General features: G+C 39.4%; 1 protein-coding gene across 2 annotated transcripts in view; it reads right to left on the minus strand.

Moving 5' to 3' along the window:
• Positions 1 to 5,866: 5,866 nt before the first annotated feature.
• The window catches only part of LOC101521880 (zinc finger protein 81), a 41,862-nt gene continuing 34,778 nt past the window's right edge, over positions 5,867 to 12,950 (minus strand). For both annotated transcript variants that reach the window (XM_058658928.1, XM_058658929.1), the window contains 2 exons: positions 8,791 to 10,529; positions 5,867 to 6,166 (listed from right to left, as the gene is read on the minus strand). In XM_058658928.1, the coding sequence (XP_058514911.1) occupies positions 8,830 to 10,529 (1,700 nt within the window). In that variant the 3' untranslated portion in view covers positions 5,867 to 6,166; positions 8,791 to 8,829. The remainder of the gene's footprint in view (positions 6,167 to 8,790; positions 10,530 to 12,950) is intronic.

A 12,950-nucleotide genomic window follows, 5' to 3' on the forward strand; every position in this document is an offset into this window, starting at 1 on the left:
TTGAGTTTTACATGATTTATTGACCACAACATAAAAGGCATAAACTCACAAAATAAAAACAAATTGGACTTACTAAAACAAAACGCTTGTATTATTCTGTTTTTTAAATAAAAATACAAACCTGGGAGAAAATGCTAGTAAATAAATATATCTAAAAATGCAAGTATATGTAGGATTTATAAGGACTTCTTACAGTTCAAAAATAAAAACCAAACCCATTTAAAATGAGTAAAATGGGCCAGTGCAATCACTCAACTGGCTAATCTTTCATCTTCAAATGCCAGTGTCTTATATGGGCACTGATTCATGCCCTGCCTGCTCCACTTCTGATCCTGCCCCTGTTTATGGCTGGGAAAGCAGTGGAGGATGGCCCAACTCCTTGGGCCCCTGCACAAATGTGGGCGACCTGAAAGACCTTCTGGCTCCAGGCTTCGGATCAGTTCAGCTCAGCTCCGGCCGTTGTGGCCACTTACAGAGTGAACCAGAAAATGGAAGATCTTTCTCTGGCTTTCCTGCTCTCTCTAAATATGCCTTTCCAATAAAAAGAAACAAATAAAAAATTGAATCTTTTAAAAAAAGGGTGAATTATTTTAAAAATATAGTAATGATCAAGGTGATATAGAAATGAAGTCTGTTTCCTGTTCCTATAACAAAATAACTGTGGAACAGTTATTTACAAATGAAAGAAGTTCATTTTGGCTTAAGGTTCTGGTGAGGAAGCTCTAGATGATAGTGCTAGCATCTGCTCAGCTTCTTGTGGGGCCTCACAACATCATGTTATGGTGCGGATGCAGGTGCATATTGACACAACACATGTGTACATGTGTGAGAAAGGAAGCAAGAAAAAGTGAAGGAAATCAAATGTGCTTTATAACAATCCAGCAACTAATCCACTTCTTGGAGAGCTACATGTCACTCTGAGGGTTCTGCCTCCATGACTCAAACACCTCCCCATGGCTCTACAATTTTCTCCATGCTGTTATGTTGAAGGCCAAGCATCAACATGAGTTTTGGCGATAGTTTCTAAACCACAGCAGATGAATAAATGCCAAGAAAAGGTTTTCAAACACTAGCTATTAGGAGAGTATAAATTAAAATCACAGTGACATATCACTACATCCATACTAAAATGGCTATATTAAAAACCATGCCCAGTGAAGATATGGAGCAACTGGGACACTTCTGCATGGTTGGCAGGAATGCAAAATATCAGAGTTTAGAAAACAGTTTGGCAACTTTATATAAATTAGATTTGTTCTAATTGATTCAATATAGAGTTCATAGACACAAGTCCTCCCTTCTTTCCACCTTCCTTCCTTTGCCCTTTCTACATTTAATTTTGAGACAATATATTTAAAATACTACAGTAAAATGGATTAATGTTTCACTGAATAAGAAGTTTAACAAGCAAAAAGCAAAAATATCTTACTTTAGTAGGAATATAGACAATAACCATAAGCAATAATTGAATGGAAAAATGACAATTTCACTCGTAAATATGTACCTACTATATGACCAAGTTATTCACTATTAGGTATTTATTGAAGAGAAATGAAAACCATGTACACAAAAAATCTGTATATACATGTTCCTATTTATTTGTAATAATCCAAAACTAGAAACACAAATTTCCATCAATACATGCATAAACAAACTCGAATATATCCATACAATGAAGTATCACACAGAAATAAAAAGGAATGCATGAATATAGATATTTAAGAATACACAGGAATCTAAATTATGCTGAATTAAAGAAACTAGAGTATCCACAGTATGACTCCATTTATACAAAATTATAGAAAATTTAACTAATCTAATAGCAGAAACCACATAAATTGGTTGCCTATATACGAGAGAATGATGTGAGGAGGAGGGTTGGCTCACAATGGAGCACAATAAAACTTTTTGCAAATAACAGATGTGTTTCATATTTTTACTGTCATGGTCTGAAAAGTGTACATGTCAAAACTAATCACATTATATGCTTTAAACTAGGTATATTGAATAAATGCTAATATGCATCAATAAAGCTATAAGATATATTTTGGGGACAATGGGAGAAAGTTTAAAATGGACTAGATGTTGAAAATAATAAAGTTAGACTGATAATGATATTCCAGTTATGTGGGAGAACACCAATAGTTTTGAGATGGATGCTTAATCATTTTATGGGCGTAATATCAGTGTCTATAACTTATCAGTATTTCAGAAAAAAATGTACATATAACTGTTAAATCTAGATGAAAACTTATTGAAAATGTACCTAATAAAATGTAGGAGAAATACTGTTATATTTTTTATTGCTCAGTTTCTTTGGAATATCTACAGGGAAGAAGTAATTCTCTGTTCTGATTATCCTTAAATGTAAATAAATCTGAACATATTTGTTGTTAAGCTTTAACAGGAAGAAAAATGAGATTCATGGAGAATTGCCTCTGAACAGGAGGCTAGAGGCAATTACACAAACATAAAAGAATGATGACATGAAACCAATTATTGCATGGCACAAAAACAAATGCAGTAGATGACAAGGCCAGCATATAAATATGAAATTAATATCCCTGAAGAACAGAAATGGGTCAGGAAAAAAATGCTAAGCAAAAGAAACCATCCCTGAAATAAATGGCTCACTATAACCCAGGTAGAATTAATACACAAAAATCAGGACCAAGGCATATACTTCATATACTTTCATGAAAAAAAGAAGGCCTGAGGCCAAAAAGTACATAATGTACAGGAAAAAAAGGAGAACAAGTTCATCTAAGACTTCCAAATGGCATAACTCAATTTTAGAAGTGCAACATGTACGAAATTCTCAGAAACCTGCTATCAGAAAAGCATATGAGTGTATGTTAAAAGATTGAAAAATATTGATTATACTTGACATAATTTATAGGAGTAGCTGGGGAAGTAAAGGTATGAAAGGAAGAACTGTAAGGCGTTTTGAAACACTAGCATGAGTGGGTAAGTCAGCACTTCCAGAACAAAAAAATCTGAGATTCCAGGCATATCTAGTTGAGTGGGATAGGACAGGTGACTGACAAATCTGTAAGAAGGCATTAGTTTTGTGGATCTGCAGCCAACTAACTATCCAGATAGGTAGGCCTGGGGCTACTGCTGGTCAGCAGGGCTGGGAGTTGAAAGGAAAAGGTGGATATGGATTAGATGCTTGGGGGAAATTCATAACTTGCTGCCAAGCTCTGTATCTGTCCTTCACTCTGTATAATCACAGAGATTTCTAGAGTAATGGCCGCTCCTGTCTTTGACCTTCTAAAAGTTGTATCATTTCCATTTTGGCCAACTCTTCATTTCTCAATATAACTTTGACAGCAACAGTTCAGTCCAATGACCTTGTATTTTTCCACCAGAAAAGTTGCTTTATGGTGAAACATTATTACTTAAATTCATAAATTACTTCAGGTTTGCTCAGCTGCTTTCTTTAAACTCATTGCTAAAAATATGACTCATCAAAAGTCAATGATGAGCTTCTTATCACAAAATTAAGCAGCTGTTTTCCATCCTCATATGAACTGATCTCCAGGTTGGACAAGCCCTCTATTGAAACACTCCTCAGAAACACTGTCTTCTGTGAATGCCATAGACAAACTTGCACATACCACCTCTGGCAGTTGAAAAGCCAGTTCACTGAAGGTGCTTCAACTGGGATGGCCGGTTTTCACACATGGGCTCTGCATTCCTAAGAGCTGTGAGAGCGGGAAAACCCTAATGTGCAGGTACTTACCAAGCTTCTGCTTTTGTTGTACATGCTGATGTTCTTTAGGTCAAAGAAATGTCCAAGCCCAGTGTCAAGATCTGGAGAGACCAACTTCCCTCTCTTAACGGGTGAACTGGCAGTCACATGGGGAAGGGAAATGTGTTCTTATGGTGTGGCCAGAGGAACATCTAGACTTTTAGCTTTTGTCTAGCATGCAGACAATGTGGAAAGAGTGTTGCTTCCATCCTTTCAAAAAAAAAAGGGGGGGGTGAGTAATCCATAGAGTCACCTTTATTGGGCCTACCAGAGAACTAAGACCAGAGAGCAACGAACCATCTTGAGCATAACAAGACAGGAGATAAGAAACGATCACTGGTTACCTGTGGCAAGAGCAGCAAGGAAGATGGGGCCACTATACAAGCAGTAAGAATTCAGTAAAAACTTTCCAACGAATTGCTGAGGGCCAACTATAGGATGGTGAAAGAATATAGAACCTCTGATAACTATAGAGCTACAGGTGGCTGGCTCCTACTTGCAGGCTCTCTTCTCTACAGATTTCCACTAGAGCTCACAAGAGGCACTGGGGGTAAGGCGGGAAACTAGAAAAAGACTCCCTCCATGGTGTAGGCTTATAAGTGGGTAACTGCTAATTCAGACAGGCGACAGAGCTTCCATGTGACCATACTCTTCTAAAGAACAAAAGCCTTAAGTCACTAGCTGAAATGGAGCTAACTTCGCTGTCCTCAGGACATAAGTGAAGATCCACTGTGACTAGAGGAGGGAAATGTAGAGGGGAAAAAGATCTACTCATGATCTAAGAGCAGGAAAACATTCTGGGCCCAGAGTATTTAAACTTTTTACTGAGGGCCAGTACTATGGTGTAACAAGTAAAGCCACTGCCTGTGGTACTGGCATCCCATATTAGCACCAGTTGCTGCTCCACTTTTGGTCCTGCTCTCCACTAAAGTGCATGGGAAAGCAGATGAGCATGGCCCATGTGGGGGACCTGGAAGAATCTCCTGGGTCCTGGTTTCTGTCTGGCCCAGTTCTGACTCTTGCAACCACTTGGGGAGCAAAGCACTAGATGGAACACCGCTTTCTCTCTGTAACTCTGACTTTAAAACAAATAAATAAATCCCATTTTTTAAAATAGAAAAGCTTTCTGCAAAGGGAAAAGAGGCAGGAACACTGAAAAACCGATATGACTCATGGATACAGGGCCTGACTAAAAACTAAAGCTAGCCCAGGACAAGCCCTGATTCACCAGGGCAGCAAGAACCACATAACCAATCATGTACTACTAAAGGAAAGGCAAGCACACAGAAACTCACCCTGAGATGCAGGCCCACAGGAAAGGCCTAAAGGCAAGAGTAGTCCAGGAACACTGTGAAAAAATCTCTGGGAAACCAGTATCAGCACCAAGTATAAAGTAACACAAAAGGAACTTAGAGTTTCTGGCATATCAAAGGTAACAATAGCAACAACAAACTCAAACCCAACCCAAGCCCTGACTAGACAGATTCAATTCCAGCAGAAGATTAGCTTCTGCTACCCTATACACAATGTCCAACATTCAACCACAAATTACATGATGCAAAACAGGAAGAGGATATAACCTACTGCTATGATGCAAAGCAATCAACAAATCCAAACTTAGCTGATGCAGTTACTGGAACCGTCAGAGAATCAAAAACAGCCATTAATATGTTAAAGCGTTTTACAAACTAAATGTATACTCAAAGAATTTGTTTTTTGAAGTGATAGGGTAAGTGGAGCCTCTAGTAGTTAATAATCATGCAGCCCTCATAAATGAGATTGGCATGTTTAAAAAAGGAACTTTAGACAACTTTCTACCATGTGAGAATACAATGAGAAGTTGACAATGTGCAGCCTAGAAGAGGGCCCTCATAGATTTCCAGTCTGTGAGAAATACATTTCTGCTATTTGTAAGCCATCCAGTCTATGGTACTTATAGTAGCTTAAGATAAAAGAATAGTGCAAAATATGAACAAGCAAACAGATGGAAAATTTCAGCAGAAATGCTAAAACAGTAAGAGTCAAAGGGAAACACAAAAGAAAACATAACTGAGATGAAAGATGCCTTCAACAGACTCATGAGCAGATATGACAGCCACAGTTGGGGGGGATTAGTAATTTTGAAAACAGATCAATAGAAATTGTCCTAACTGAAACATGAAGATTCAAAGGGGGAATACATATGGGGAGGGAGCAATCTATAGCATTTTCTAAGACAAGGTGTCTAATGGTCACAGATAATTCACATTACTGCTTCTTGCAAAATATGTTCACTCCTGTCCCAGGACCTACTAACGTCTCATCCAAATTTACGGCATCAGGCTCAAATCCAGGATTTCAAGTCTTCTATATGAGGCTCTGGAGTGGCTGAGGCTTCTTGGGTACAGTTTCTCAGTTGCTTGATTCATACACCTATAGGCTCAATGACAAGTTAAAAGACCCCTTCCCCAACACACCCCACCACAAAATATATACATATATATATATATATATATATATATATATATATATATATACACACATACTTATACACACACACACACACACACAGTGCTGATACAGACGTGATAACTACATTACTTCCATTCAAAGAGAGGAAGAACAAGAGGCACCTATTTGTCACTGCTCCACAACAACTCTGAAATCCCAGAGAGAAAATATGTTTGGGTTTCCTTGCTCCACGGGAATTTTTTTTTTTTTCGAGCATACTTTTCCCTAGTAATGGTTTACTAGTCCATTTTAGTACATTGTTCTTGAGTCTTCCCTCTGATATGTTCTTTACTTCCCATTAGAAATGGCCCAAGTTTGCAGTTGAGTAGCTTTCTTGGCTTATATTCTGTCCATAGAAGTTAAAGAATGGGAGTTCAAGAGGCCACTTTTTGTTTTCAATCCCTTTAAGTGCGCATGGAGGTCGTTTCGCTGTAAGCCTCTATAAGAAACTATGGGTTCTCCATGAATCTGGTTTGGATCTACTCCACACCCCAAATGGCTCTGACCATATGTCAAGTTACTGTAGGACAATGCTATAAGGATATTTAGAAACCCTTCAGTTTTGCTGACAGTACCCCAAGTGCTAACTAAATATTTTACATATTATAATAAAGGAACTTTCACACTCATGATTTGAGGCTGAGCCCATACTTTTTAACCTTGAGAAATTTTGATGTTTGGTGAGACTTACGATGAGAAAGTTATTTCCCATTTAGTCCTAGATGTTCTGTATTTCTTCTGAACTCTGCTTGCCAATAGAACGATTATTAGTTTAAATTTCTGTATCTTTTCATTAACAGCTAAAACAAGCAAACTGACACTTGTAGCTGCAAACCTCTAGGCAGATCTGTAAGTGCATTATTTGGTATGTTGACTTTTCACAGAGCTTGATGACTACTTTGGCAGTTTTTCCTTACCAAATCAGATGGATAGCCTTCTTTTTGAGCCTTTATTAACACTTCCCTGTTTTTTTTTTTTTTCCAGTCTCCCTCTGTACTTAGGCCCAAAGCCAATGCCATATGCATAATGTTTTAGTACAATACTTCCTCCACAATATACTTTTAAGTATGACTGAGCATTTTCTGTGCAACAAAATATTCTAGAACTTAGTTGCTTAACCTGATGATGATTTATTTCATAAATTTCTGGGGTGGCTGAGTTAATTGGACTGGTTTTTCTGGGTTGGGATGGCTTCACTGAGGTTGCAGGTCTGGAAAGGTCTTATTTCCATGTCTGATTGTTGGCAGGCTACTTAGTCTAAGGGCCTTCAGCTGGGGTCTATGAAGGCTTGCCTCTGCTCTGTGTGGTTTCTCATCCCCTAATCGAGTGCTCTGAGCTTCCTGACATGGAGCTCTCAGGATTTCAAAGAGCCAGAGATGGTAAGCCTTGGTCAGGCAGGCTCTCCACACTTTTTCAGCCTCTTTTCAAATCTGTTTGCTAACATCCTTTGGCCCAAATAAGTTACACAGCGAGGTTTGAAGTCAAGGAGTGAAGAGACACTATTTCTTAGCAAGAGAAAAAAGAAAAGTGACATTACAAAAGGACATGCACAACAGAATGGGCAGAATCTGTGGCTACTCTGCATTTTTAAGACAATGAAGAAAGATATGAACATTATGCTATGGAAACCAGTGTGGATGATATATAAAATTACACCTGTAGATATGTGTGCATGAAAAACTAAACTGACTTTCAAATTCTGGATTCACTTGATAGAAATAGAGGAAGAAACATATTTGACAGATAAGATTATCCTAAATTTGAGAGGAGAATTTCACCGAAACTGTGTCTTCTGTTGTGTGATGTGTCTGCCACAAATGCTCCACAATACCAAGAGGTCTACAGTCAGATGCATTATTTTGTTGCTTCAACCTTCCTTCTGTCATTTGCAGTTGCTTAATATAACACATTAAATATTATTATCATTTACATGAGTTTGTCCTCTCCATCCTCTAAGAATTTGGTAATGATTTATCTTAAAATATTCATCCCTTGGAATCTCCAGGGAATCAAAATCCATGGATGCTAAAGTTCCATATATAGAATGGCACTGAACTTCCATATAAGCTATGCACATCCTCCTGTACACTTTAAATCACCTCTAGATCTTCTAATTTAGATGATAAGTCAATACATTGGAAATGCTAAGCAAACAGTTGTGTATATTGTATGGCTTAGTGAATAATAACAAGAAAAAAGGCTGTACATACTCAATACAGACGCATTTTTTCACAATAATTTTGCTCCAAGGTTGGTTGAACCCATGGATGTGGAACCCGTGGATCCAAAGGGCTAACTACTTGCTAGAGGAAGGCTTTTCCTAGCACATCAAATGGACAGTAACTTCCCTAGCATGAATTTGGTTGTTTTCATGAGGCTGTACAAATCTGCAAATCCCACCTCACTGGATGCATTCTCTGAGTCTTTACTGAGTCATTTTTCTCATCTTACATGGGATAGCCTGATGAATGCTTTTTCTTACACGGTTTGCACAGGTAAGATGTGTCCTGGAGAAGTTTTATAACACACACTTAAACTTGACTTACGTCATAAGGTGCTCTCATTTTCAAGTATCAGGATTGCTTTCAGGTATGAACGTTGCGATGCATACTGAGAACTGATTTCTGGGTGAAGCCCTTTCCACACTCACTGCATTTATAGGGTTTATCCCCAGTATGGATGGTCTGATGCTTGTTGAAATTCGATCTGTCTGTGAAGGCCTTCCCGCATTCTGGACATATATAGGGTTTCTCTCCTGTGTGAATCCGCTGATGGACCTTGAGGTGTGGCTTCTTGGAGAAGGATTTCTCACAGTCAGGACACTTGTAAGGTTTCTCTGTAGTGTGCATTCTCTGGTGCGTGATTAACTCGGACTTGTGGATGAAGGCTCTCCCACAGTCAGCACAAACGTAAGGTTTCTCTCCGGTGTGAATGGTCTGATGTTTGTTGAAATTGGACCTGTCGGTAAACGCCTTCCCGCATTCAGCACATATATACGACTTCTCTCCAGTGTGGGACTTCTGGTGAGTGTTCAGATTGGATCTGTTGGTGAAGGCCTTCCCACACTCGGGGCAGATGTATGGCTTCTCGCCTGTATGAATTCGTTTATGCATCTGCAGTTGGGACTTAGAAGGGAAAGACTTTCCACAGTCACTGCATTCATAAGGCTTCTCTCCAGTATGGATTCGCTGATGGGCAATCAAGTGGGCCTTCTGGATGAAGGCCTGCCCACATGCCGTACAGATATAGGACCTCTCACCCGTGTGAATCCTCTGATGCATTCTGAGCGTCGATTTCTGGGTAAAGGCTTTTCCACACTCATTGCATTTGTGGTGTCTCTCTCCGGTGTGGATTTTCTGATGTATGGTGAGGGCTGAGTTCAGGGAGAAGCCCTTCCCACATTCACTGCACTCATACAGTTTTTCACCAGTATGAGTTGTCTGATGCCTGAGTAGAGATGACGCCTGGAAAAAGGACTTTGCACAGTCACTGCATTTGTAGGGTTTCTCCCTTGTATGGATTTTCTCATGCACCATTAACTCTGCGCTCTGGAGAAAGGCCTTCCCACATGTGGGACAGATATATAGCTTTTCGTCTTTATGAACTCTCACGTATATGCTGAGTAGCGGCTTCTGGGGAAAGACATTCACACATTTGCTGAGTTCATGAGCTTTTTCCACGGTGTGAATTTTCTGTGGAGCAAAGATGCGAGACTTGGGGGTGATGATCTTCCCAAGTTCACTGCGTGCACTGGCTTTCTCTCCAATAGGAAATTTGAGGTTTGGGCTGAGTGCGTGCCTGAGGTTGAGCACTTTCCCACACTGGTTGCTTTCACACAACTTCCCCCCCGTGGGGGTATTTTCGTGGTTAGTGTAAGAAGCACTCTGGCCGAAAACACGACCATGTCGAATAACTTTATCCAAGTTCTTGGCTGTATTGCTTTTATGGTGAAGATGTGAGTCTAAATTATGTTTCAAACACTTCCCAAATGAATCATGTTTATGTGGTCTTTTCTGTAAAGAAAAAAGATCCGAGTTTGGAGGGATACACTTTCCAACGTCTTTATAGTCGCAATCCCACTCTGTATGCCTCCTTTTCTTATTGTTGAGAACACCATGACCTAGGTGTCTGGTTTGCTTTTCCTGACATCTCTTAATCTGTTCAGCATCTTGCCACAGTTCTTCCAAAATGGAATACAAGGAATCATCTGTTGTAGCTGGGCCCTCTACTTCACAATGAAATGTAGCTTTTCCAGAAATTCTTTTTGGTGAGGCTTTAATCCCATCTAAAAAGAGAAAGCAAAAGGAAAATTGACACCAGGATAGAGAAAAGCAGACGAAAAAGGACACATAAGTTCATCCAAACTGAAGAAGCAGAGACCAATGTGATGAGGATAATGGTATATATATATCATATATATTATATACATATAACACATGCAATATAGAATGTTTGATATCATATCATATATTTAATGTATCACATATAATATTATATAACACAATATACATACCATATTATATAATATACCATATTATAGAATATATATTATGTGCCAACCTATTACATGACACATAATGCTATATAATATGGTATATGTGTATATGCATATACACACACCATATTATATATATACACTTTATTATCTGCCAACCTATTACATGACACTTACATAATTTTCAGATATTTTTCTGATAAACAAAACATATGAATTTATTTAATAATTTCAAAATCCCAATGAGGCCTCTACTATTATTATCCAATACTCACAGATGAGAAACATGAATTTCACAATGGTTCTGTAACTTGTCCTAAAATATAGTTAGTTCTTCAGTGTTAAGAGATGGTGGGCCCGGCGGCGTGGCCTAGCGGCTAAAGTCCTCACTTTGAACGCCCCGGGATCCCATATGGGCGCCAGTTCTAATCCCGGCAGCTCCACTTCCCATCCAGCTCCCTGCTTGTGACCTGGGAAAGCAGTTGAGGACGGCCCAAAGCTTTGGGACCCTGCACCCGCGTGGGAGACCTGGAAGAGGTTCCAGGTTCCCGGCTTCGGATCGGCGCAGCACCGGCCATTGCAGCTCACTTGGGGAGTGAATCATCGGGCGGAAGATCTTCCTCTCTGTCTCTCCTCCTCTCTGTATATCTGACTTTGTAATGAAAATACATAAATCTTTAAAAAAAACAAACAAACAACAAAAAAAAAGAGAGATGGTGTTCCACACAAGCAGACTAGTCAATTTTGGTAGGAAGCCTGCATATCAAGCAGCGTGGACAGAAAGTTGCTAGGACAAGAAGGCTGAAGACATATTTATGGTGAACCTTGGCTGGAAGAGGTGATTCAGAGTCTAAATTGTCCTTAGTTTTCAATTCCAAATCCTCATTACCTTTATCTTGCTCATTAGCAACAATACCAGATTAATACTCCCAAAACCAATCTGTTTATATCTATTAGCAAAAAATATTGGGGGTCACAACGAGGATTTTGCCACTAAGCTATTGCACCAGGCCTTTATACGTAATTTTTGCTGAAGTTATCACAGTTGTTTCCAATACCACTTCAGCATATGAGACACTAAATCCATGGCAAATCACTTTTTATATATGTATATATACACCTGCCTTACTAGCTGAGAGATTTTAGCTATCAAATACAGTTTCCCTCTTAGTCACTGGATACTCTACTGTGGATACATGGTCCATATAAAATTTTATTACTAATAATTCCATCTAAAAATTACTACTATTTATTTGAAAGGCACATTTAAAGAGAGAAGGAGAGACACACACACAGAAAGGGAGGTATTTCATCTACTGCCTTTACTCCCTAAATGGTTCTAACAGCTGGAGCTGAGCTGATCCAAAGCCAGGAACCAGGAGCCTGCTTTGAGTCTCCCTTATGGGTGCAGGGGCCCAAGGGACTTCAGCCATCCTCTGCTGCTGTCCCTGATCATTAGCAGGGAGCTGGACTGGAAGTAGAACAGCCAGGACGTGAACCGGTATCCATATGGGATGCCAATGCTACAGGCCGAGGATTAGTATGGTACATCACTACAACGGCCCCTACATTTTTTGATTATTATGTGATACTTGTATATCTTTAGGAGACACAGTACAATATTTCAACACAAATATACAGTGTAAACCGATCAAACCAAGTAGTCTTTTAATTTTCTTATTTGTGTATGTGTGTTTGGAGCCTGCCAGCTCCTCTCGCAGTCCTTGACACAGCATATAATACCTGCTGTGAACTGTAGTCACCCCACCATGCTGTGGGCATCCTCTTATTCTTGATTGGCATTTGTTGCTACGCATGGAGCTTGAACACATTCTGAAGGTATTAATCACTGGATCCCTAGGTCTGTGTTTAGAAGCAGTCTTGGTTTTCTTATTTATGAACTCCAAGGCCTCTGCTGCATCAGACAAGACTGCGATCGCCAGTGCCAGTGCTCCCTGTGAAAAGTCTGCCTCCACGATAAAAGCTTTCCTGCATTCTACACCTCTCTCGGGCCCAAAGATTCCGCCAACAGCACATGGATAAAGAATCAGTCTAGGAAAAAGACAGCTGCTCCTATAGGCTTATATTCTAATTTTCATTGCTTAAAATGCTTCAAATAAGTCTGTTGTATTTCCAATTGAAAGGATATGCCAAAGCTGCTTCCTCCATTCAGCCTTCTTAGCACTTCCTTGTATGCCATTAAAATAAGTT

Source organism: Ochotona princeps, chromosome X (genome assembly GCF_030435755.1).
Source record: "Ochotona princeps isolate mOchPri1 chromosome X, mOchPri1.hap1, whole genome shotgun sequence".
In the NCBI taxonomy this organism is placed as follows: domain Eukaryota; kingdom Metazoa; phylum Chordata; class Mammalia; order Lagomorpha; family Ochotonidae; genus Ochotona; species Ochotona princeps.